Consider the following 27,993-nt stretch of genomic DNA (forward strand, 5'->3'; position numbering starts at 1 on the left):
ACCATACTCACTCACTCACTGTAGAGGTAATGGGGTATACTATATATCCCTTCCCCTACCAATAGCTGATAATAATCCCGACCTTATATAATGCAAATATTTCTTATTCATTTCACATGTCTCTCCCTGCTGCAGGTTGAACTTGATATCTAATGTTATGTTCGAACTAGCCAATTAACATCTTTAAAAACGTAGACAGGAGCACAATACTCCTGAAAATCCTACATTCCCATAACACATTCAGTTTGTATACTAGCTTAGTGTAGAGGTAATAAGACATATACCGTCCGCTACCATTAGCAATACTGGACTTCGTGTGTTGTCTTTGAATATCGTTGCACAGAACAGACTAACTGTCAATGCAGAAGGCAAATTGAAGCACGTTACATGATTCATTGACATTTAAAAAATTGGAGGCAAGAATATTTAGTTTGTACTTTCATTGTTCCACTTTGACAATAACCTTCACACTAAGATTTATTACGTTCATAATTTTCGTTTAAGCTGTAATAATACATTTCACACGCAGTTCATTCCAAATATAACTGGCACATGTCTGTGTTAATGAATTTCAGTGGTCCATTCATAAAATTTTAACAGATATTTTGACCTTAACGCTAATTTTTTATGTTTCGGCGGATAACCTAGACTGGTTGTTCTCTTGCATTGACAATTCATATTTCAGTGGCCAAGATTCACAAAAGTGAGTGAGTGAGTTTTACGCCGCTTTCATCAATATTCCCGCAATATCACGGCAGGGGACACCAGAAATGAGGTTAACACATTGTACTGATGTGGGAAATCGAAACCGGGTCTTCGGCGTGACGAGCGAACGCTTTAGCCACCAGGCTACCCCACCGCCCCTAAAAATTCATAATATGACCAATCAGTGTACTGGAGTGAGTGAGTAAGTGTGGTTTTTCGCTGATTTTAGCAATATTACAGCAATATCACGGCAGGGGACATCAGAAATGGGCTTCACACATTGTGCCCATGTGGGGATCTAACCCTAGCCTTCGAGTGAGACTACACTCACTATTTTGGAGGTTGATCTTTTGTTTGGGTCTAGTTGTTTGCCGATTGTTGCACCAATGGACTGTCAAGGGTTGAGGGTCTGTGGTGTGGTGAGGTGAGGTGAGGTGAGGTGAGGTGAGGTGAGGTGAGGTGAGGTGAGGTGAAGGTATGCCGTCACAATGAGCCTTGTCTAAATACATTTACTGTGGAAGGTACATCGCAAGGAAAACACGATGCACACAGGAGACAATTCATGTCGAGGTTACAAAATATACGCAGGTGGTGTCTACATCATGTGAGGGTGGTTTGGTAAGCCTAGCGGGCTACTCACACTGAAGACACACGTTCAATTCCGGAAATGGGTGAGCTTTTTGAAGAGTATATCCGGTGTCCTGTCTTGATAGTAGTATGACCGACATATAGGTAAAATTGGCGTCAAATCCAAAGCCCGCATAACTCACGGGATATTATATTAGTGATCACTCAAATAAGGTTCATGTAAAGCAAAAAAACAGTAAGGTGATGTGAAAAGGCAAATTTTCAGAAATATGGCAAACACAGACATTTTCTGACTGTGAGGATTGTGTTTTCTAAAATAAACCCTTATGGCTAACATAGTATCTAAAAATAAGCCAGTGTCCAATGTCATGTTTATGGACAAGATATTATATATTTGCTGCACCCAATCTGTGCAACTGCCCATTGCGTCACATCCGTCATAGGACGCATTGCATTAAAACGGACTGCATAAATGTTGAAATGTGCCTTCTACTGATAACAGGAGCAGATTTGAATTTACTTCGTAGTGCAATTAATGTAATCAGACGATCTTGTCTTTGTGTCGTTTCGTTGGGCCTGCCACAACCAGGTCTCATTGCAACCCCACCCGTTTGACGGTACTTGTCCCACAGTCGAGAAATTACACGGTATGTAAAAATACAAGTCAACGATAGCTACATTCAACTCTTTATTTCCCTTATTGTTTATGGGCTGTATATATTTTGTTGTCAAAACGCATCAATAGAATAGTCTACCCTCACAAATATTTCAGTGTCAAGCTAAATATGCATTTCACATATCCATACGTGTGTGTAGTCGAAGGCAATTTGTCTACAGTCAAGTATTTAACCAGGCGAATTGTGTACTAAATACGTACCAAATACTGAAAAGGTATTACAACAGAGTACAAAAGAACTATCCATGTATAAATATGTCTACTGAAGGGATAGTGTCTGCATGTTGCCTCATAATGTATCTGGCGGAGCTCACCATAACACCATTGGAAGAACTACATTGCAACAGTCCTCAATATATGTTTGAGGCTATGGGCCCTGGTGTGCATCTGCCAGATTGTTGCGGATCACCAGTCCCGTACATTATATATCTACAAAAGAACATCAGTATGACCTTCATTGTCACACAGTCACAACGGCTTGGTTGTAGCCGGAGCATTTAACACAGCTCTGTGGTGCTCTGTTGAATATGATGTGGTGTGAGAAACAAGGTAACATAAAACTTCGAATTTATATGAATGGTTTGGATTTCATTTATGATTTAACACACCAGTCACGATGTCTTTCCTTGACATGTTGTGTGTGGTGTGCAGTTGGACTTTTTAACCGGTTAGTAATGTTTCAGAGGAAAATTGGGGCGGTGGGGAAGCCTAGTGGTTCCCCCGCCGTGACTTTGATGGTATATTGCTAAAGGCGGCGTACAAAACATATTCACTCACTTGCTCACCCAATCAGAAGAAAACCAAACTGTTACAAGTTTATGTAAGTATGATTGACATCCACCGGAAGTTTACGAAGAAAAAGTAATGTTTTCCAGTTCTAAACGTTGGCGGTGCTCTGATATTTCAGTCTGATTTTCAGGCAGATACAGTTTTCAATCATAGAACTCATTAAAACTCCAAACATCGTCTGACGACTTCAACATAATATTTCATTCAATAGGCTTGAGTTAGAAAGACAAAGGGTTTAATTAGAGTTCATATTCATTGCTGGCTATGTGTAAACATTAGCGGGAATATCTGTGCAAAGGAGCAGCCAACTTCCTCTTTAACGAGTATCGAATCTATATACCGTATTCGACGTAATACGCGCCAGGGGCCCTCTCAAGATTAGAAATAGGGGGAATTTGGTTGAAAAAAAACAGAGTTAAAGGATAAATTTCGTGGTTTATGCTGACAGCCTGAAACGTTTATATACGACAGATATATTTTCTCCAGAATTTAATTGCCCATAATTAAAGGTGCATATAACACACGAGTGCTTATTATACGCGAAAAAATACGTCTTGTGTACATTGATCAATCGGAAGGGGTGCTAATTGAGATTGTTCACTAGCCAATATATTAGCAAATATCGCCGTGGGCGCTTATTACGTCGAATACGGTATTAGATCTGAACCACCTCTGTGGTGAGGTGGATAGAGCATCTGCCAGGAAAGCAGAAGATTCGATATTCGTTCCCCTAGCCGTGCCATAGCAAAAGACACACACACACACAAACACACACACACACACACACACACACACACACACACACTTTGCGCATGCACGTCACAACATGAATGCAATAATCTTAAGCGCAACATTAAACCACATTTCACTTTACTTGTATAACGTCAAGGCTATCAATATGTGATTGTTTTCAATAACCTCCTAATTAAACCCCAGTGTGACCAATGTCATCAGGTTATTACTGTTACTTCTACCATTACTGCTTTAGGCATTCGTCACGATATGGCTCAAATATTGCCGATGTGACGTATAGCATAATCTCACTCACTCACTCTAGGCACAATTTCAGAAAAAAACTTAAAGCTTAACAAGTGCAAGGGCATTTCAGTGAACATCATATTCCTAAGTGATCAAAATAGTGTACTTTATCCTCTTTCTGTATGTTAATGTATTTTCTAGACGGAGTAAATGATTGCTCATTGCCCCAGAACAATTTGGCTAGAAGTACATTCAGAGCTGCTTGGTCAAACCTGTGACATTTGTTATATTTTCTGACGTGTGTATAACACACTATAAGCTTCTCTGGGCCGGAAGGGCACATGCATCTGGAATCCAATGCACATGCGATCCAGGGCTTGAGTATCGCCTCCCTGATGAAACGCTCATTCTTAAAAACTAGAAAAGTCGCTGCCATCTCGCCCACCTGAGCAAAATGACATGTCTGTTCACTGAAATAATCAAATGTTATTTTTTGTACGTGATCTGAGATTGCATATTGTGGAGGGTCCACTGGCATGATGACGCCTTTCGTGTTGGCTTCTTTGATGAGTGGTCCAATTGTGGACTTTTGGAATCTTACGGATGCATCGGCCCAAATCAAAATGTCCGTGGAGCGAATGTTTGCCTGAAAGTAATATAATACAAAGTATATCATGTTATACATCACAAAACCGGTTCGCCCCGATCTTGTTTCCATGTTTCCATTACCCGTGCTTGTTGGTTTCACCAAAGAGGAAAACGTCTGAAACCTGCATTTATTTCGGGCTTACCTCCCACATTAAACTGGAATACTGTTCAAAGATGCGTCAAACCCACTTACTTACTCATTATCGGCATCACCGACTAGATACAATTAATCATAGTACGGATTTAACCATAAAAAATGTTACCTCAATAATGAATGGTTTCCACGTGTAACATCTTAGTTTTTGGTGCATGTGTGGCATTTTCTCAACAGGATACCGTCGTACCTCGCACCGGCAATGTTTCTTCAACTGAAATATGATCATGAATGTGTCGTTATTATCGTTGCTTTCACAATTGTGTTTGTCGCAAGACGCGTCTAATATGGAGATCTGGTTGTCCCAATGTCTACAGCAAAAATATCTCATCTCGAACTCATTCAAGTCCAAATATCGTTGATGTATTCTTATTGTCACGGTTACCAGGAAAAGTTATCATAAATGTATAACTTATCACTTATTTAAGCAACTATTACCTGCCTGACCTAACTGATTTCACTGTTGACCACTACTTTAACTTGATTACTTGATTCAGGTTCACTGAAGGTCAACTTATCTAAGCAACTATTACCTGACTGACCTAATTGATTTCACTGTTGACCACTACTTTTACTTGATTACTTGATTAAGGTTCACTGAAGGTCAACTTATGTAAGCAACTATTACCTGACTGACCTAATTGATTTCACTGTTGACCACTACTTTAACTTGATTACTTGATCCAGGTTCACTGAAGGTCAACTTATGTAAGCAACTATTACCTGACTGACCTAATTGATTTCACTGTTGACCACTACTTTTACTTGATTACTTGATTAAGGTTCACTAAAGGTCAACTTATGTAAGCAACTATTACCTGACTGACCTAATTGATTTCACTGTTGACCACTACTTTAACTTGATTACTTGATCCAGGTTCACTGAAGGTCAACTTATGTAAGCAACTATTACCTGACTGACCTAATTGATTTCACTGTTGACCACTACTTTTACTTGATTACTTGATTCAGGTTCACTGAAGGTCAACTTATGTAAGCAGCTTTACCTGACTGACCTAATTGATTTCACTGTTGACCACTACTTTTACTTGATAACCTAATTCAGGGTCACTGAAGGTTAACTTATGTAAGCAGCATTTACCTGACTGACCATATTGATTTCACTGTTGACCACTACTTTTACTTGATTACTTGATCCAGGTTCACTGAAGGTCAACTTATGTAAGCAACTATTACCTGACTGACCTAATTGATTTCACTGTTGACCACTACTTTTACTTGATTACTTGATTCAGGTTCACTGAAGGTCAACTTATGTAAGCAGCTTTACCTGACTGACCTAATTGATTTCACTGTTGACCACTACTTTTACTTGATAACCTAATTCAGGTTCACTGAAGGTTAACTTATGTAAGCAGCATTTACCTGACTGACCTAATTGATTTCACTGTTGACCACTACTTTTACTTGATTACTTGATCCAGGTTCACTGAAGGTCAACTTATGTAAGCAACTATTACCTGACTGACCTAATTGATTTCACTATTGACTACTTCTTTTACTTGATTACTTGATTCAGGTTCACTGATGGTCAATTTATGTAAGTTATATTTATGTCAAAATGTAAATATAAAGTTTGTTTATTCTTTAAGCCTTTTAAGCATCGATTCCTTTCCAGTAAAGCCAAGAATGTTGTGTATATAGTCATCATACAGTCAGTATACAGTTCTATGTCATGTGGTCTCTCTTTTTCGCTTGTAGGGCTCACAAACAAATTTACTTTGATATCTCAAAATTTAGTTTGTGTTGAAACATCGTAAATATTATCGAGGGCGAGGTCGCGATCATTTAGAAAGGAAATTCCCGCGGACAACACGAGTTTGAATATTTGTAAATACAAAAACGTACCTGGGGTAGATATATGTACCACCTCAGCGTTCGTGAATGGAAATAAATCTAGAAACTTCGATTGTTTTTAGAATGGCATAATACGATAGACATATATTATCACCAATTTTTATCATTCTGCGTCCGTATCGTAATTATCATACATACGAATAACAATTATTTTGCATGTTAATGATATTTAATACTGTAGGCTGTGGGCTGTATGTAGAGAGCAGAGTTTACACAATGTAGTATTCACAGTCATGACAGGTCAATATGTACTGTGGATATACATTTGTCTTGAGTGTCCATACTTAAAACAGGAATGTGCTTTGTTCATGACAATTGGTCTCGCATGATTCTATTCGATGTGCAGGTGTATGTGCGCATGTGTTGTTCAACATATCCAGTAGATTTGTATCCATGAATTTATGGCACGTATGAACCGTGCTTTTTTCCGTCAAAATGTGGACAGTTCCCTCAGGCTGCTAGGAATTAAACACACGGCGGACAAGACGTTCCTAAAAAATGTCCGTTGCATCTGTATTCACATAATGTGACTTTTCTGTAAAAAAGGTATTTTAAATTTTTTGAACAAAAATATGTCGTGAAGGGACCCCCAATACTCGGCAGTGCAAGCTGCTCGCTGAACACAAACTCAGACCAGCTTACTGTCATCTGTGGTGGATTCTATTCCACTCCATGGCTAGGATGTATAAAACTAGGATAGATTTTCTTAGTAATCACGTCAGAGCTATATTGATAAACTGCATGTGGTAAGAGATAACAGATATTAAAAGTGAAGAGACTTGACTTTAAGTTTGCTAGGACCTTCAATTGTCCCGATAACATGAACATATGGAAGATTTGGATACTGCCTTTGCCGTAGGTTCTGATGGACTGTCAATGATGAATTACTGATTTTATCTTTATCCATTGTATTGTGAAACTTTGAGGCGGAGAATGGGTCTCTGAGATAGTTTGGATTTCAGTGTTGGATGACAAATCATGTCTTATAACCGTCATTTTACTTTACGCGAGAGCATTCTCTCTAAATCAGGAATGTCTTGTTTGTTTACAGGCCACCGTGGCAGGCCAGGGGTACTGCTGTGAGGGGCCAGGCAACAAACAAACACCTGTTATGCAAATTGTGCGAGTGACGAGTGCTACCGGTAGGGCAAGCCATGCTTGTCCGTGTGGTCACCGATTTCAGTGATCCATTTCTGCAGTAGTCACCAATATTTCGCATTTGACGCGCACTATAGCTAGAACCTTTTCAAGCGGATAATCGGGACTGGATATTCTCTTGCGTTGACATTCTATAATGAATTATGTGGAATTGTGATCGGACACATTGTCTGGTTTGGTGATATTATTTGGTCATAAATTAAAGATGTCAGTCCGTGTCCTCAGTCTTGCAGAAACAAAGAATATGTCACCTTTAGCCCTTTGAGCAGTGTTTCTATTGATGGTCGTGTCATCTCACATTTTGAGGAAAGCTCTCCGTGACTCTGTCAAACATCCAAGCCCTAGGGACGCATGGGGCTACGTTTTCAGAATGAGATCGTACAAGTTGTCCACCGTTCCCGAGTGGGACTACGGATGTATCTTAATGAACACCTAATTATATTGCAGTTATCTTAGTCATCATGCATGCTATGTTCCGATTCGGTAAGAATACCACAGTTAGGCATTTATCAACTTCGATCGTTTTCACATTCATCCAATGGCAGATGATAGAATACAAATTTCGAGTTATTACTCTTAGATCTCTTTTATTCGGAAACAACGTGAATATGCGGGGAATGGCGTCTTACATCATTTATTCGTGATGCTAAATTCCGATTAATATGTTTCAAATGTAACGCCAACAGTTCGGCAATACGAGAGGGGGACGTAAGAAATATACCTTACATTTTAGCGAGATACATTGAAAAAAAGTATAATTGGTCTCCGACAATTAGAATCCGACATGTGTTAAGAAAGATAAATTTACTTATTTACCTGTTCTCTCTGCTTTGAATCCAGCCCAAGATCGTAGTAAACAAAGGTGTAGTTATCCAGCTCAGGGAACACGTTCTGGTGAAGGCTCTGAACCAAGCCCTGGGATTCAAGGAAGTGATCGGACGACGCGCCTGTTACTATAAGAACCCGCGTGCCAGAATGCCGGACTTTCATCACCTCCATGATGTGATCCCTCAGAGTTGTATTGACAGTTTCTGTAAGCTGCATGACACTCTGTAATCTTTCCTCAAATCCCTGAGCAGTCCTGTTGCTGCACTTTGTGTCGTAGCATGGAGTGGCTGCAATACGAGAAAAAATAAAATGGGAAACATTGTTTGAACCTAATTTAGAGGGACGCAAGATCCGAGTGATTAACGCCAAGGCCAGAGATCACATAGTCTCGGTTATCTGCCATAACAGATTGCATTGGGCGTAAAAAGCAAAATAGTGGTGGAATATTATGAATGGATCACACACAGACAGTAATGACACCAGGTGTTAGCTAAAAGGGGATGCTTGTTCTGCCAACTGGTTACACCCGCCACACAAACAGAAAACACTTAACATAACGTTATAACTGCACACAAGAAGTAAGTATTTCTTAGTTGAATCACACCGAGCAGCAGTATTCTTGCCATACGAAAGTATAGCCATACCTAGATAACTAGCCATACCTGGCATCACCCCGAAGGCGTTTCCAAAGTTCAAGACAATCGGAGTGCCTGTATCAGACGCTAGTACGATAATGATTCGAGCGAAGCAACCAATTTGCGTCAACAAAACGATGTATCCACATAAAAAAATGTCACGTTGACAAGATGAATTTTGAACAGCAAGAGAATACGTGGAACACAGCAGCAACAGAAAAGTAGAAATGATTAACTTACATCCTGGTGTCTCGCTGCAGGACTTCAGAGGCGGGTTGGGTTTCCAAAACCCTGCAGTTTGAAAAGCTGAATAAATCAGGAAAATATTGCTTTATGTTTTACAATTATGGACAAAAGCACTTAAATACCTGACTTTGGATGTTAAAAGATAGCTTTTTCAATGACATTAGTATGACTGTGACATGTAATGTAAACTCAACAATATCTAATAAAGCACACGTTTCCTTGATGTGTTAATGATTTATGTTGAAGGAAGTTTCGACGTTGCCTGGCAATGATGACACACTGCTGACATCAACATGTCACTGGGGTTTATCGATTAAGCGCATTGAGTATGACACCATAGACACTGTGTAAATATTTCCTAGCTATATGTGTCCTTAATCCTCTCCTCGATACCTAAATATGTGACATATTCTGAAAGGCAAAACTGTAACCATGAATCTTCAATACTTTTAATAATGCATGCCACAATGGACAAGACACCCCAGATGCCTCATGTACTACTTCTATGTACGTTACTTGTACTACACAATATATACCAAAGGTAAACAACAGTGAATAACCAATCTCAATTATTCGTCAAAACAGATTCCATTGGCCGTAAAAGGCGGACAAGCCATGAAATGGATCAATGAACACGACACCGGGTGTCTGCTCTACTTGTTGCAGCTGACACTCGAAACACTTGTCAAGACTCTAATTAGGAATAGTAACGATGAGGCGTTTGGCTATATTGTACACCAGGCAATTGCTAGTCAGTCAGTTAGGCCATCAGTAATGAAACTAATCAATACAATATTTAATCATCAGTTTTAGGACACAATTAACAAAACAGAATTGACTTTAATTCTTATAAAAGTGCATTGATAACTCACGAACATGATATCTAAATTAACGTTTCATTCTGATGCAAGCACAATGTATGCATCATCAATGATCTAAATACCACGATATGGCTGTAATATTGTCAATATGACGTTAAATTTTAACTCACTCACTCACTCACTCTAGAAACCAATTCTAGAGCAACACATTTAAACATACACTACACACAAATTGTTTGACTGATAAAGACAATATACGTGTTCATTTTCGGTTAACTTGTCTGTAATGTAGGAAAACAGTGCAGCCTCGTTTCACCTCCTTTCACAGTCAAATCGTCCGGATACTTAAGGTCCGGATTATAGAAACATTGTTATAGCGTAAGGCCCATCGTAAAATTAAGCAGTGACGAAACAGGTCCGGATCCGAATACAAATCATTTCGTTGTATTTGTAAGCACTCTCGATATTTTTTTTCTCGGTGATTTATATTCAAGACATGGTCATAGGAACCATCAATTGTCAATAAACACTGCAGCTCGCAATAACAGTAATCTTGTTTTGTCGAAAACCTCTCTGCCAAGTGTATCACCCTACGTTTATCAAACATATGGAGTTTGAAAATGTACCTTTTATTTTCGCCTTGAAGTCTTGTAGCAGCGTAACCTTGGGACCCGTCTCTTGTGCTGGAAACATGTATGCAAAGTTCAAAATAAATTGTAAATATATGAGGGGCAGGTGTCATCATCGTCAGCAGCAGCATCGTCGTGATCGTCTTCGTCGTCGTCGTTATCATTATCATTAGTAGAATCATTAACACAAATCATTTGACTGATAAAGACAATATACGCGTTCATTTTCAGTTAATTTGTCTGTAATGTAGGAAAACAGTGCAGCCTCGTTTCACCTCCTTTCACAGTCAAATCGTCCGGATACTTAAGGTCCGGATTATAGAAACATTGTTATGGCGTAAGGCCCATCGTAAAATTAAGCAGTGACGAAACAGGTCCGGATCCGAATACAAATCATTTCGTTGTATTTGTAAGCACTCTCGATATTTTTTTTCTCGGTGATTTATATTCAAGACATGGTCATAGGAATCATCACTTGTCAATAAACACTGCAGCTCGCAATAACAGTAATCTTGTTTTGTCGAAAACCTCTCTGCCAAGTGTATAACCCAACGTATATCAAACATATGGAGTTTGAAAATGTACCTTTTATTTTCGCCTTGAAGTCTTGTAGCAGCGTAACCTTGGGACCCGTCTCTTGTGCTGGAAACATGTATGCAAAGTTCAAAATAAATTGTAAATATATGAGGGGCAGGTGTCATCATCGTCAGCAGCAGCATCGTCGTGATCGTCTTCGTCGTCGTCGTTATCATTATCATTAGTAGAATCATTAACACAAATTATTTGACTGATAAAGACAATATACGCGTTCATTTTCAGTTAATTTGTCTGTAATGTAGGAAAACAGTGCAGCCTCGTTTCACCTCCTTTCACAGTCAAATCGTCCGGATACTTAAGGTCCGGATTATAGAAACATTGTTATGGCGTAAGGCCCATCGTAAAGTTAAGCAGTGACGAAACAGGTCTGGATCCGAATACAAATCATTTCGTTGTATTTGTAAGCACTCTCGATATTTTTTTTCTCGGTGATTTATATTCAAAACATGGTCATAGGAACCATCACTTGTCAACAAACACTGCAGCTCGCAATAACAGTAAACCTGTTTTGTCGAACACCACTCTGCCAAGTGTATAACTCTACGTTTATCAAGTATATGGAGTTTGAAAATGTACCTTTTATTTTCGCCTTGAAGTCTTGTAGCAGCGTAACCTTGGGACCCGTCTCTTGCGCTGGAAACGTGTATGCAAAGTTCAAAATTAATTGTAAATGTATGAGAGCAGTCATTATTACTGTCATTATTATTATTACACTGCCTCAGTGGTCCAGTGATAGAGCGCCCGTGATCCCCGGCCACGTCATACCAAAAGACGTTCACAGATGGTACTTGTTATCCTGCCTGGCGCTCGTCCTTAAGGGGTAAAAATAAGAATTGGTCGGCTCGGAGTCAGTATACATTTTCAACAGTGGCATGGTATCTCAATGGGCCAGCAGTATGAAATCGGCATTAACAAAAAGCAGCCACACACATACATACACACACACGTGCATGTACGTCACTGTATAAATGCAATAGTTAAACACCATTTCTCCTCACCTAGTATCATTATTGTTATTATTGTTATGTACAGATTAAAAATAAACAATGCAGCAAGAGTTTGGTTGATCAGTTAGGCACAGTCAGGCTGGTAAGGCTCATCATCAGCTAAGGCCCCTTGCCACCTCTACACGCAGCCCAGACGGCAAATGGGACTTCTCCCAGGAAGCGCTGCCTGGTCAAACCCACCCAGAACTTTTCGGAGAATGTGAAGACTCCCCAATGTCTTCTGCATTACCCAGATTGTCAGAAGGGCTGTAATCTTGGTAGCAAATCCGGGTACTCTCCCAATCTCAGTCAACAGATTGGGAGGTACCAAACCTAATTAAGGCACTAAGAACAATGGGGAGTCGGACAACTTGGCACCTGGGATGCAAGCGTGACATTTCGAAAGCGGGATCTGCATATTTGCCATGTTTGCTGAAGCTTGTCAATCACGTTTGTGTCAAAAGGGACAAAAAATTCAATAATTTAAAAGATTTCATTGGATTTATCAAATAGGACACGATCAGGTTTGTTGGGCTGGATACGAATGAGGCTGAATACGGGCCTGTTCCAAAGAATTTTGTATTTATAATTTTCCATGACGCCCTCTACATATTCTGGGTCGTACCATCGATCGACATGTGTGTCAAAACCACAAGAATGGCGAAGACGGTAATAAAATGATCGACCCACTCCCTTATGTCGCTTAAGATACAGTGTTTGTTCTAAAGCTGAGCATCCACTGACAATGTGTTGAACAGTCTCATTAAATTCATTACATAATCTACATTTCATATTTACATTTTGATGCAAAATCACACATTGACGGTTTCGAGTGGGAAATGACTGGTCCTGGGCAGCGAACAGAATGCCTTCTGTTTCACTTTTCAGGCCAGACGACTCTGCAGAACTGCTGATGTTCTCAACACACTGCACATAAACTCGATGCAGTGGTCGTTCAGAAAGCCTCTTCTTGAAAAACTGAGTCTGGGCCGACTTCATATGGCACTTCGCTTGGTTGACACTTATTTCTGTACCGTCCAGCATTGCAGAACCATCAACAAAATCAATACTGACATTGGGATTATGTCCCACATCCTTACCTCGTTTTAGAAAACTGTGGAATGCCTTGTTTTCATCATGAGTGTTGACATGCTTCACAAGAGGATCATCAGACAAATAAAAGTGTGCAGAAGTGAACAAAACAATTCTATCATGGAGAGCCTCCAGATTAATCAAACCACGCCCTCCCATCATAATTGGTAAATATAAGCGATTGAGGGAAGAGCGAGGGTGGTGATATCTCTTGTCTGACATCATTCTTCGTGTGAGGGTGTCAATACCCTGAATTTCTTGTTTCGTCCAATCAACAACACCAAAAGAATATGAAAGGACGGGTACAGCATAACTATTTGTGGCTTTTTCCTCGTTGGCGAGCGTTCAGATCTAAACTCCAGATTTTCTTAAGGCTGCATTTGTACTCTGCTCGAAGGTTTTCCTTGATATGGGCATTCTGGAGTTGTCCCCTTATCTGCATCCCTAAGTACGTATAGGCCTGACCTTCCACGAGATGGTCAATAATTCCTCCTCCAAGTAAACTGACTGATCCTCCCTCTTCTACCCTGCCACGTTTCAGATGAAGAATGTTGCATTTGTAGAGTCTAAAGGACATGCCGATATCATTAGAAAAGGACTCGACAAGGAGAATCTGTTTTCTGAGTGTGGATCCTCCATTGGCAAAAAGTTCAAGGTCATCAATGTAAACGAGGTGAAGGGTGTTGGGGATCTCTCCTGAGGAGGTCCAGGATGATAACCTTCCTCTTTGCCTAGCAAAAAGCTTAAAGGATTTAATGACAAACAGAAAAGCAAAGGACTGAAAGAATCGTCCTGAAATAGTCCTCTTCTGATAGAAATGGGTTCCGAAGTCACCACCTGCCCCTGCGAATACATCTCAAGTTGAGTTGACCAGCAAGTCATTCTTGGCCTTTGTAGATTATTTAGATTACTTAGTTCTATCCCACTGACGTTTGTAATCTGAGTTAGCTAGAGATGGTAATTTAATTATTGGTATAATAGTGTATATTAACGTGAGTGAGTGAGTTGGGTTTAAGGCCACTTTTAACAGTATTCCAGTTATATCACGACATGTCAGTTTAGTGTGGGACGAAAGCCCGAAGTGATGCAGGTCTCAGACGTTTATCACTTCGGTGAAACCCACGAGCACGGGTATGGTGCTGACAAACCTAGAAACATAATCGGGGGCGAACCGGGATTCGAACCCACAATCATAGGTTTCTGGCGTTCCAAGGGACGCCACTCTGCACAGCGAATCGCGGTGCCTTAGACGACATGGCCACCCGTGTATGTTAACACGATAATAGTGTTTATTAATAATCTCTAAGGACTTCTGATATTGTCATTGTTCATCTGTTTTAAATGTTTAGTTTCTGTTGTCAGTACTGTGTAACTGAAACGTATATGCACCACTGGTCCAACAGTGGTCACACATGATGTTGTAGAGAAAGTAGTGTTTCCATAGTGTCAGTAATGTCACCGGTTACAGGTGTTTACACAGAGGACATTGTGTACAATGCAGTGTTTCCATAGTGTCAGTAATGTCACCGGTTACAGGTGTTTACACAGAGGACATTGTGTACAATGCAGTGTTTCCATAGTGTCAGTAATGTCACCGGTCACAGGTGTTTATACAGAGGACATTGTGTACAATGCAGTGTTTCCATAGTGTCAGTAATGTCACCGGTCACAGGTGTTTACACAGAGGACATTGTGTACAATGTAGTGTTTCCATAGTGTCAGAAATGTTCCCGGTCACAGGTGTTTACACATGAAACATTTTGCAGAATGTAGTTTTCCAATAGTGTCAACGATCAGAGGTGTTTATAAAAAGAGCACTTTATATAATGTAGTGTTTCCATAGTGTCAGTAGTGTCATTGATCGCAAGTATGATATCATGAAGATTGTAGTGTTCCCATAGTGTTAATAGTGTGTGCCTCATTGCTACATTAGACACGTGAAGATCCCGGGTAAAATAGGTCTTCAGCTACCTACCTATGCTTGCCGTAAGAGGCGACTAAGGGGATCGTGGGAAATCTGAGTGCAGAGAAAATAATTGCACTTGTTTGATGAATATCACATGTATTCTCAGGGACCAAGGTCCCTTTTTTCATTGATCTTGACGCGAAGCTGCCTAACCGGTTCTCTTACCCACATCCACAGTACGATCATTTCAATACACCGTTGAGGACAACCAAGACTATCTGCTGCATAGAGTGCGGTATGATTCTTGGTAATAAGGAATGTGTCTGCAAATGGGTATGATCTGGTTTCAACATAGACACAAATATAGATAGTCAAAATTACAGTAGTTCTTGCAATATATCTTTTAATATGCCTACATGCATCACTAGCCATACATTGGTATCAGTTACTGTACACTGATGTCATTTACATCAAACTGGTGTTGCTTACATTACACCGATGTTACTTACTGAACACCGATGTCAGTTACTTTACTCCGAGGTTACTCTACACTGAGGTTACTTTATACCGTCAGTGACTTAACGTCAATGCTACATACTTCACACTAGTTTCAGTTACTTCACACCGATGTCAGATACTTCACACTGATGTCAGTTACTTTACACTGTCAGTGAATTCACACTGATGTCAGTTACTTTATACTGTCAGTTACTTTACACTGATGTCAGCTACTTTACACTGTCAGTTACTTTACACTGATGTCAGTTACTTCACACTGTCAGTTACTTTACACTGATGTCAGTTACTTTACACCGTCAGTTACCTCCCACTGATGTAAGTAACGTCACACTGATGTCAGTAACTTTACACTCATATCAGTTACATTACACTGATGTCAGTTACTGTACACTGTCAGTTACCTCCCACTGATGTAAGTTACGTCACACTGATGTCAGTTACTTAACACTGTCAGTTACGTCACACTGATGTCAGTTACTGTACACTGTTAGTTACATCACACTGATGTCAGTTACTGTACACTGTCAGTTACTTTACACTAATGTCATTTTCTTAACACTGATGTTAGTTACTTCACACTGATGTCAGCTACTTTACACTGTCAGTTACTTTACACCGATGTCAGTTACTTTATACTGATGTCAGTTACTTCACATTGATGTCAGTTACTTTACACTCATATCAGTTACTTTACACTGTCGGTTACTTTACACTGATATCAGTTACTTTACACTGATGTCAGTTACTTTATACTGATGTCAGTTACTTCACATTGATGTCAGTTACTTTACACTGATATCAGTTACTTTACACTGTCGGTTACTTTACACTGATATCAGTTACTTTACACTGATGTCAGTTACTTTACACTGTCGGTTACTTTACACTGATATCAGTTACTTTACACTGATGTCAGTTACTTTACACTCTCAGTTACTTTACACCGATGTCAGTTACTTTACGCTGTCGGTTACTTTACACTGATGTCAGTTACTTTACACTGATATCAGGTACTTTACAATGATGTCAGTTACTTCACACTGTCAGTTACTTTACACTGTGAGTTACTGTATACTGTCAGTTACCTTACACCGATGTAAGTTACTTTACACTGATGTCAGTTACTTTACACTGTCAGTTACATTACACCGATGTCATCTACTTTCCACTGATGTCAGTTACTCCACACTGTCAGTTACTTTACACTGTCAGTTACTTTACACTGTCAGTTACTTTACACCGATGTCAGTTACTTTACATTGTCGGTTACTTTACACTGATGTCAGTTACTTTACACTGATATCAGTTACTTTACACTGATGTCAGTTACTTCACACTGTCAGTTACTTTACACTGTGAGTTACTGTATACTGTCAGTTTCTTTACACCGATGTCAGTTACTTTACACTGATGTCAGTTACTTTACACTGTCAGTTATTGTAAACTGTCAGTTACTTTACACTGTCGGTTACTTTACACTGATGTCAGTTACATTACACTGTCAATTATTTTACACTGTCAGTTACTTTACAATGATGTCAGCTGCTTTACACTGATGTCAGTTACTGTACATTGTCATTTACTTTACACTGTCAGTTACTTTACACTGATGTCAGTTACTTCACACTGTCAGTTACTTTACACCGATGTCAGTTACTTTATACTGTCAGTTACTTTACACTGATGTCAGTTAAATTGTACCGATGTCAGTTACTGTACACTGTCAGTTACTTTACACTGTCAGTTACTTTACACTGATGTCAGTTACTTGACACTGTCAGTTATTTTACACTGATGCCATGTATATTACAGTGATGTAAGAGAATCATATTACAGTATCACTTACTTTCTGGCACTCCTTCACGTGAACCCCATTTGACTGTAACTCCCAGGATCAGACACACCGTTAAAATAACGGCACCTGCAACATTACTGCCTTTACTGTTCATTCTCTCAAAAACAACAGTGAAGCTACCAAAAAAAGGACCTAGATGATTCCTTGAACACTGTAGACCGTAGACTAAAATGAAGACAATTGTGTTGCTTTAATATAAGTAATTAAAATGTTTTATATGTATGTACCTTCAATATGCTGTCAAAGTATTAGTTACATAGTGTTATTTTCAACGGCAAGCACATTAGGCATTTAGAAGTGAAACGCATAAGGAAGAGAATGTATGGATGTCAACTTCTTTATGATAAACAACACAATGTTTCGGAGTATATGCTTACTCCTTCACCTGATGTCCCCTCGGGCTGAATAGGGAACCCGTGTTTTTTTTAAAGATTCAAAACATATATAAACAATAACATTAGTATTTTGTCTAGGCTCATTTTTATGTTTCTTAGGGTAGGTTATGATGAAACGTCTGATTGTCTTCATCATAAAAAATGTACAACAATTTTAAATGTGGATATATTTTTGCACCAATTTACCTGAAAGCGGCATCATACGACCATGTCAGTCAACAATACATCAATACATAGACAGTGTCGTTTGCCTTTGAAACATATTTGATTATGTACCAAACGGATCTACAATAAAGATACAGTTTACGTGTTTCTTTTACATAAACACACGCTGCTTCATGAGCCATTTATCGATGAACACCTGGTATCATCAACAGTGTTCCATAACCGCATCCGTATGGTATAGTCGGAATCGTACGATAAATTCTGTTCGTGTGATGCCGCTTTCATGTGAATTGGTGCAAAAATATATCCACATTTAAAATTGTCCTTTCTTCTCAAACTGTTTTACATTTCTGATGGTGAAGACAATCCGACGTTTTATCATAACCTGATCAAAGAAACATAAAAATGATCCTGGACAAAATATGAATGTGATTTTTAGCAGCAAGTTTTGTGATTTTGAAAAGTAGAGGACTTTTACATGTGTTGTCCATTAAGTATTTCACATGTGAATGATTTTTGTTGCAAAGGCATCCGCTCAAAATGCCCTGACTAGTGGTTAAAGCGTTCGCTCGTCACGCCGAAGACCCGGGTTCGATTCCCGAAATGGGTACAATGTGTGAAACCCATATTGGTGTCCCCGCCGTGATATTGCTGGAATATTGCTAAAAGCGGCGTAAAACCATACTCACTCACTCACGTTGAGGAATTTTGGAAACTAAGGATGGAACGTGTATATTGCTTGATTTTCAGCTGACTGAGATGGAGCCCAGTACATCGACACTGAACATGTCTCAGTGTTGCACAGCCAGTATGATGCCAATATCGCTGTGTGTACACATCGTTGGACTGCATGACAATACCTGACAACGTAACAACGCTGGGTGCATTTTCGATATTTACAAGTTCTGTCGTGTCAGTAACAAAGGGGTTGAAACCTCAGCCATGTGGTTAATGATAATACGTCAGCATAAACAGACCCTGTTTAAACCGAGCCTTATTTGATAAGAAAAAATATTGTAAACAGAGTTTTGAATAAATGAGGAGTTGTATTCAAATATATGAAAAAATGAGAAGGACAGGGGGCATATAATGACAAATGTTAAAATATCAGTTTTTAGGTTAGGTAAGATGATTTAGAAACCAAAAGAGAAGGACCTACCCGCAAATATCTGTTTGTTCCTATTTCTCATGAAATACTCCATACTTTTCCCGCTTGGTTACCTGTCTTTTCCGATCTTTCAATCAGGGATAGGACCTGTGATCGAACATGAGTTTAAGCCTTGAGGAAAACATAACAAGCAGACAAGCCAGATATATAATGGCGCATTCCATACGCACAAACACAGGGTATATCGCTCTTCTACTACACCATGCACATACTCCCACACTACACATGCGTACTTCAACAGGTGAGGTGAGGTGAAATTGGGTTTAACGTCGCAATTTTATTGCACTTACATAGCGACGTGCATGCACGTGGTCGTGTGTATGGCTGCTTGTACTAGTCCGGACTGATGTCGATTCATAGTGCTAGCTCACCGAGATATCAGCATGCCACAGTTTAACATGAATACCCCACTCAGACACAGTATACTGACTCCCAGCCGACCAGTCCTTGTTTTAGCCCCTTAATGCCGAGCGCCAGACAGGGTAACAACAAGTACCATATTTTAACGTCTGTTGGTATGAAACGGCCGGGGCTCGAGCCCCAGACCTTCCGCCCTCCGGGACACGAGTCTCGTTGCCTGTCTGAATCCCAAAACAAACACAAATCTCAAAAGCATTGAGAAAAGGGGTGAGATCTAAAGTTAAATTTCGACTAAAACAAATATCGAAAACATAACACATAACAAGAAAATTTCACATACACCACTATTCTTTTTGCGAACCAAATATGTTTTTTTTTTATTCGAACTGACGCGATGGTCCTAACTTAGTCTTTGAATGATACCATGTAATTTTCCTTATGAAAAAGAAATGTACATTTATAGTGCCATATTCTGTATACTGTTCAACTCACAGTTCCAAACATGTAGTTGTAGAAACGTGTGCTCCTGCATGCTCAGCGGAGAGCTCGCGACACACTGTAAACTGCATGTTGTGTACTGTATATTGCAATTGATATACCGTGTACTGCATGTGATGAAAGATTCAAGTTGCATTTATTTCGTATATAACAGACCACCGTCATATATCACTGGAATACTTCCGAGAATGGCGTTAAACAACACACACAATTTGTTTTCATATTGGAGCGCTGCAATCATTTAAAATAGGACCATATACAAATGTAGTACCAACTCACTCACTCTGTTTCGAATATTTAGCAGAAATATATATTATTTAGCTGGGAGGAGAGATATCAGATTTGTATAAGCAGTCAAATAGGGATGATTAAGGACCCCTCACTTTATTAGGTTCTTGTTTACTTAAGAGCAGAGTTGGCCATGTTAGATGACATAACTAAAATCAAGGAGCTCCGGCGGGGCAAACTGATCTTGTTATTGTGTGGTATGAGCTGTGACGTAGACCCAAGAGAAGTAACAAAGGAGACCAACTCAAGTCTACAATGTTTGGGAAAGTCTAGGTTCCCACAGTTCTAGCCTGAAATTAATAAATTGGTCTGTGCTCCTTTTTAATTTAAAATTTTTTTTTTTTGTATACATGGATAGACCAACCAGGCAAGAAATTGATGGAACATTAATAATACATTAATAACTGATCCAGTTGAATTTATCACACAATATGATATAAGTATTTGATATTACGAAGTGAATGATCATGTACATGTTCACTGTAGTAATGTACATACTAGTCAACTTGATATTATAATTGATATTATAGTGTTGCACGGCATCAACGAATACTATATGATCTCGTCACTTGTCATCGAAGTATTGACATCGAACAATGGACGACAATTCGACATTCTTATTCCAGCTATACATAGCTTCAACAGGGGCAGTACTGTTGTCAGTAAAATTTACGTAGTTAAAACTATGTAGCTACAAATTATAATGTAAAGGAGCACAGAACGATGCTTACTTTCAGGGATAGAAGTGAGGTGACAAGTTTGTTCTCTATGGTCTTGGAGACATAGAAGGGTGTCAGGATCGCATGGCGAACTGACGTGTACGGAGAATCCTGCTAGGGCCATCCTGGATCAGTGTAATAGGATATATTGTGGAGTTTCGGGTTTGGGGTGTTTGGTAAATAGAACAAGGGTTCACGAACAAGGGTACAATGTTGAGATTAAAGCATTACCACCTCACACAAGTCTGTTTATATCAGATATGTTATTGTGATTTGTAATCTTTTTTTGAACAATTGCAAGTTATTGTATACTCTGTTTTCTTTCGTCATGGTTAAATATATATTTTTTTTGTTGCTTTTTGAATTATCCACAAATAATGAGATCTTTAATGTAAACATCTTTCTGGAGATACAATAATACTACTGAAGCGCATTTCTGAAAAATAGGACTAATTGACAAATATTTCTTTCTTTAATACTGCCCGTTACATGCATTCTAATCATTATATTATACTATGTACATTATAAAAATTGAGAAATATTGCATTTAAAATAATGGCAAATTGTGCATCTTTCTGCATTTTGAATTCATTATCATTTCTGAAATAAAACCTTAACATCAGATAGTGATATAAACGAATATATGATTCTTACTGTGATAAGTGAATTATTTATTTTTTATTATGAATTAAATCAACTGAAATATCATAGCATGATAGTACAACCAAATCCTTATGACCTGTTCATGTGAGTAGGTAACCAGAGATCGAGGCAACTCACTAACAATAAAATTTGTGAAAAATCAAATATTCAAAGTTTAGGGGTTTGAACATGTGCATTGCATGACAGACAAGAAGGCAATACAATGATTAAATTATTAATCCAATTATTTTATAAATAAAACTAAATAGATAGAAAATAAAAGTTTAATTTCTCATGGTTGGAAGGTGTTTAATAATAGTTTTTGTTTGATTGTTTGTCATTAAAAGTCGCACGCAGCTATATACCAGCTATATGAGGGTGGTTTGTAAATAATCGAGTCTGGACCAGACAATCCAGTTATTGACATCAAAAGCATCGATCACTGCAAAAAAAATCCACATATACAAGCTTGTATATGCTTTGGAAAGATGATATATCCAAAGCATATACAAGTTTGGAATGATGAGATATACAAAAATATACAATTTTGTATATATGATGTATCCAAAATTGTTTTTCTTTGTATATACATCAGTAAAGGGAGATAATTGTTATGTATTCGTGTATAATTATTGTATATGTGCAAAATGAAGAGTTTTAAGTTGAGTACTGTGTTGCTTTGTAAATGTTGGTAAAGGGGGATATTGCTATGTATTATTCTTTAATTGTTTTGTATGTGCAAAAAGCCGATCAAAATTATTAGCAAGTTACAAATAAAACTGATATAGTGGCGTGTAACATTACTGGAATGTTTAATTAGTACTCCTCACTGTTAGCGGGAGTCCTTTCTCTCCTCGCAATGATATTGACGGGTAAGAGATTGAGGCGTCTGGTGCTTTTCCTGGCGCGGTGCTTATAAGTAATTATGACATGGTTTATATTTGTATTGTTTAGGGTGTTACAAAATGAAACATATCTATTTCTTTTGAGTGATTGAGTGATTGTTGTTTAACGCCGCACCAACAATCGTCTAGCTATTCGCGTCGATTGTTCCCAAGAATTATGGCTCACATTTAACCGATAGGTTAAATCACTTGCTTTGATAGGCAAAGAAGATATTCGTCGTCTTCATGGAGACGTGGCAATCTCAACCATCAACCGACTCAACAACCTTGAGAACAAATACATCCATTCTTAAATCACTTGCTTGATAACGGTGTTAGAACCTACACCGAAAATTCGCTCTTAATTGTAATAAAAAAGTTGTTCATCCATAAATTCTTATCCTTACTTAGTACTCCAACTTCTAAATGCCTATCAAAGAAGTTATTCGTCGTCTTCATGGAGACGTGGCAATCTCAACCATCAACCGACTCAACAACCTTGAGAACAAATACATCCATTCTTAAATCACTTGCTTGATAACGGTGTTAGAACCTACATCGAAACGTCGCTCTTAATTGTAATTAAGAAGTTGTTCATCCATAAATTCTTATCCTTACTTCGATATTATCTAGTAAGTATATGTGATTGATCACTTACAGTCGTTAATGGTGTCACTAAACGATCGACATTTCTCTTCTGATACGCTTGATTTAATTGCATTTTGATTTAATTTCACCAAGACCTCAAACATAAGTTTGATATAACGATTGTGACAGCAGAAGATTGACGCGCGAAAGACACACAGATTTTTCTATCGTACATTTGAGGGTAAACATGAACGAAGCAGTGCAGGATGCCTTACAGAGATTTGACTTCAGAACACACAGTGAAGTTTATTAATGATGATATGTTCATTCATTCGTGCAATAGATATGACAATCATGAGCGCTGACTCTATATGTGTTCGCAATAGAACATTTGGAAGAAATGAAATTTACTTACAAGACAAGTACACAACAAAGTCATCAAGTGAATATTAAAAAAATTGATTCACGATATGACAACATCAAATCCTATATTTGTTTGACGAAACAGATTAAAAGGAATCCAAATTGTACAATCATTATCATAAAATAGGGCATGTTTATATATGTGTGTCGCTATCCCTCTCACCTCAAATACATAAATGTTTAAAAAGTTTTAATATAATTCAAAATCACTATTATTTTTACATTATAACTAAAACGATGGAGCTTAGCATGTCGAGCCAACAAACTATTGTATATATTTTCACCCTTAGAATTTATGTTTACTGTGTTTGCGATGGGGTCCAGACAATTCCCCAAATGGACAACTCAAAATACTACTGCGTAAAATAGTAATGCCAATTTGGAGAAAATTACCAATTGGATTAAAGCAAGTAAAATTTAATCCAAAGGAAACAGAAACTATTCAGTTTCAAGTTAAAGTCGTTAGAAGTTATGTACAAGCATATATTGCCCATGTGTTTGCTCCCATATCTGGGATAATTGTACCAAAGAAGAAGAATCAATCCTAGAAAGTTTACACTTAGATTCATTACGGACTATTTGTGGGGCGACAAGGGGTACAAGTCATGAGGAACTTTACAGAGAAACTAACATAGCCAAAAGAAAACACTATTTCACAAGATTTAAAACATCTGTTCTGTAAGTGATTACTTTTAAAGAAATCGAACCAATTTACAGGCTACAAGTTGCTGAACAGAATGCTATGCAAAGTCATTCCTTCCTGATACCATTAATAATTGGAATAGTCACCTGATATAGAGGATTATTAAACTATTATTATAATTGGACAATGTTACTTATATTCAGTTATACCAGATTTTGTCACATAATCATTTATCGCCCCGGACTCGGTTGTAGTGATAAACTTCCATCGGCTTGAAAGACACATCTCAGATAACGCATCATGCATGCTCTTGTGGCTATCCCATATACTGCATTTTTTCACATGCCCTATCTACAATATTTTAAGAAACGATTCATCTTTCTATTCGAAAGGTTAGAGTTTGAATTCAGTCCTACGTTCTTAAGAATTAATTCATATTTTAAGATATGTACTAAGTATTAAAGACTTAAATAGCTTTTCTTAATAATTGAATATTTTTCCATCAACCGCACCAAACTGTTGGCCACTCGTTTGTGTTCTGTTTTAATGTATATATGTATTATGTTTTATAATATGTATGTATATATATTATTAACCAACACATATCAATATTACTTGATAAATATAATTTTGTTTCTGGGGCAGTTTTTAGCAATCCCGATTCATTTACTGAATACAAAATATGTTAAAAGCATGAACAATTTCCCATTCACAGTAGGACATCTCCCAAAATACCTCTTTTTAGTTTTTGTAAGAATTAATAAGAGGAAGTTTGGTGGGGGACTTTTGGGATGAATGAATACAGACTGCCATGTTGTCTGAGTAGATCTGTAGATCTTAACTATCTCCGGGTGTGACCATGTAAACAGGATTTCATTCAGGTTTCTGATTTTGACAATTACTCCATGAGCATACTGAGTATTGGTGCTTGGGGATATAAAATGTAACAGTTTGTTATCAGAGGAGATGGATAGTGAACTTTTAGTACCAGGTAGATATGATATCTGTACGATTTATGTCCCTTTTTTTCTCTTTGTCAAAGGATTGTGATTATATGTGTTGGTAATCCTCTCAAGTTGATGGCAGAAGTCACTCAACCAGTTCATGTATTCTACGTCAAAGAAGACCAGAACCCTTGTATAATTACAACATCCTAGGAATACCAATAACAATGAAATGTAGAAATTAACAAACATGACCAACATTATTATTTCATGTTAATCTTTGTGCCATGCATGTAAATATAGCTTTATAAACATATGTATACTTTTTCAGTTTGTTTGAAGTCGTGCATAAATACAGTTGATTCTTAAATTCTTTAATCATGTCTTTTTAAGGGTATTTTTGGGGTACTTTCATCCCAAAACAAAAGTTGCACTTTTATCCTAAAAAGCGCAATGATATTCATGTTATAACCTATAAGTCAATTTTTGATTTAATACGAATTACGTATTCATGTTGCTTTGACACGGGTAGATGAATAGATGAATTACAATTCGTTCTTAACAGTGTGCGAAATACGCACAATGTCGGAAAGCGCAAGTTAAATCCCCAATTACTGACTTCGTTCTTGAATAAATCACAACTCGCCATTTATACCTGTATCAATGTGTAGATTCTTTTATATTTTAATGATGTAAATCACGTAAAATACGCCACTCAACCAATTCATGTACTCAAGCTTCAGAAATACATAATCTTCAAATGGAAATTGCATCCTTGATGTACTATTCTGTATTAGATATATGCTCCAGTACCGCCGCTGGTGGTTTAATTTATGAGAAATAAATATAATTTGGTTTGCACCCAACCATGCGCGTGCTAAATTATACAGACCAACGAAGCTTTTCAAAGTAGAAATTAAGCAAACCGAATATTTATGAAATTGATGATTGCTAGAACATATGCATGAACAACAAGTACTATAATCGGAAACAAATTTACATGTCATATATGCCCCCGGATGCTCAAAATCACAATCCAATGCTAATATCCAATATTTGTGTTCCAGCGAGTGAATACCAAATAGACAAGGACAAAACCAGCTCTACAGACACAGACTCTCTCAAAGGCAACAAGGTGCAGGCTAAAATATTTGGATATTACTTATTCTGTTAAGGAATTGGCAACATCAGCAAATAGAGCTCTTGGTGTTCTTATCTGTAAATTTACATTAGCGGGTGGTATGTTATCTTCAGTTTTTGATAAACTGTATGTTCAGCCTATACTTTCGAACGGTTCGGCAATCAGGGGCCTCAAGCAATTCAGCTGTATTAATTCTGTTCAAAACAGAGCTGCTTGTTTCTTGCTTGCGGTTATTAACAAAACTCCAAATCTATCAGTCCGTGGCGAATTAGGATGGACAAGCCCACTTACAAAACAGCATATTAAAATATTTCGTTTTTGGCGGCGAATTCAAGCGGTCGATCCAAATAGACTTCTTTGTTGGATTAGAAAATGGTCTACAAAATTCCGTAAACCCTGGGTAAACAATGATTTGGATTTGCTTATTAGTTTAGATCTAACTGTCTCTGACGGTCTGCATTTAACCCAATTCGATTTTACCCGTCTAAAATATAAGTTATTAGCGTTAGATGAGCATAATTGGTATTCAGAATGTATATATGTATATATGTATGTATGTATTTTTCCGAGGACTACTGTTTTAAAAAACGCGATTTTCCGCGGAGATTTTACATTATAACAATGTATACCGTACAATTAAACCGTACAAACCAAATTCAACACTTTTAAGTAATAATGATATAGCTTTCATCCTCTGTGCAATCCACTCAGTTGGCTAATCTGCTATGCGCACGAGAGCATGTTACCAATCACTTCGCGGCATCCCGTACAAACCAATCTGAGCTCAGCACAAATCGATTTCAACACTTTCAAGTGATTATAATAAAGAATGCAATGCAATCACCCCCGACTGAAAATGAGAACCTATAGAACATTTAAAGCAGCTATTAATACAGAGCCTTATGTCCTCCTTCCCTGTTATAAAAGGTCGGTTCTATGAAGCTCGAGATTGAATTGGGACGTTATTCTAATCCTCCTGTGCCAGTTAACCAACGTTTTTGTAAATATTGACCTGGATTTGTAGAAGATGCAAATCTCTTTCTTCTCCGCTGCTCACTTTATGATGATATTCGTGTTACCCACCTTCCACAAGTATTTATCCCCACAAATGGCAACTTAAGTGATAATATTGAGCTTGTATATATTCTAAATGATTATAATATTATTTCAACACTAGGTAGTATGTGCTACAAAATGGCTGTTCGAAGAAAATCTCACTACCAATAACACCATATATATTTATACTGCTTTTTATATGTTTTAACTCAGTTTGTTTTACTATGCATTATGTATGCATTGGTCTCTTATAACCCACATCGTGGGAAGCAGAGATACTTTATAGTGTACTTAAATGTATATGCCTACTACCTGTATCTCCGATGAGACAAAAATAAAGAATTTGTCACTTGTCACTGTCACTGTTAATCCGCTCTCTGCACTTGACCAT

The 27,993-nt window shown here is 38.0% G+C and overlaps 1 protein-coding gene across 4 annotated transcripts in view; it reads right to left on the reverse strand.

Annotated features, from left to right (window-relative positions):
- Positions 1–1,968: 1,968 nt before the first annotated feature.
- LOC124149689 overlaps positions 1,969–27,993 on the reverse strand; it is a 35,937-nt gene continuing 9,912 nt past the window's right edge. The window contains exons 2-10 of one of the 4 annotated variants that reach the window (XM_046521428.2): positions 19,408–19,503; positions 17,680–17,754; positions 11,907–11,963; positions 11,319–11,375; positions 10,731–10,787; positions 9,278–9,328; positions 8,391–8,689; positions 4,648–4,752; positions 1,969–4,382 (exon numbers count right to left, since the gene is read on the reverse strand). In XM_046521428.2, coding sequence (XP_046377384.2) covers positions 3,873–4,382; positions 4,648–4,752; positions 8,391–8,689; positions 9,278–9,328; positions 10,731–10,787; positions 11,319–11,375; positions 11,907–11,963; positions 17,680–17,754; positions 19,408–19,450 — 1,254 coding nt within the window. In that variant the 5' untranslated portion in view covers positions 19,451–19,503 and the 3' untranslated portion in view covers positions 1,969–3,872. Of the gene's footprint in view, positions 4,383–4,647; positions 4,753–8,390; positions 8,690–9,277; positions 9,344–10,730; positions 10,788–11,318; positions 11,376–11,906; positions 11,964–17,679; positions 17,755–19,407; positions 19,504–27,993 lie in introns of all 4 variants that reach the window. The other 3 variants (XM_046521427.2, XM_048398155.1, XM_046521429.2) reach the window with 3 other exon arrangements.

The sequence above is a fragment of the Haliotis rufescens genome, unplaced genomic scaffold (assembly GCF_023055435.1).
Source record: "Haliotis rufescens isolate VD_foot unplaced genomic scaffold, xgHalRufe1.0.p SCAF_18, whole genome shotgun sequence".
In the NCBI taxonomy this organism is placed as follows: Eukaryota; Metazoa; Mollusca; class Gastropoda; order Lepetellida; family Haliotidae; genus Haliotis; species Haliotis rufescens.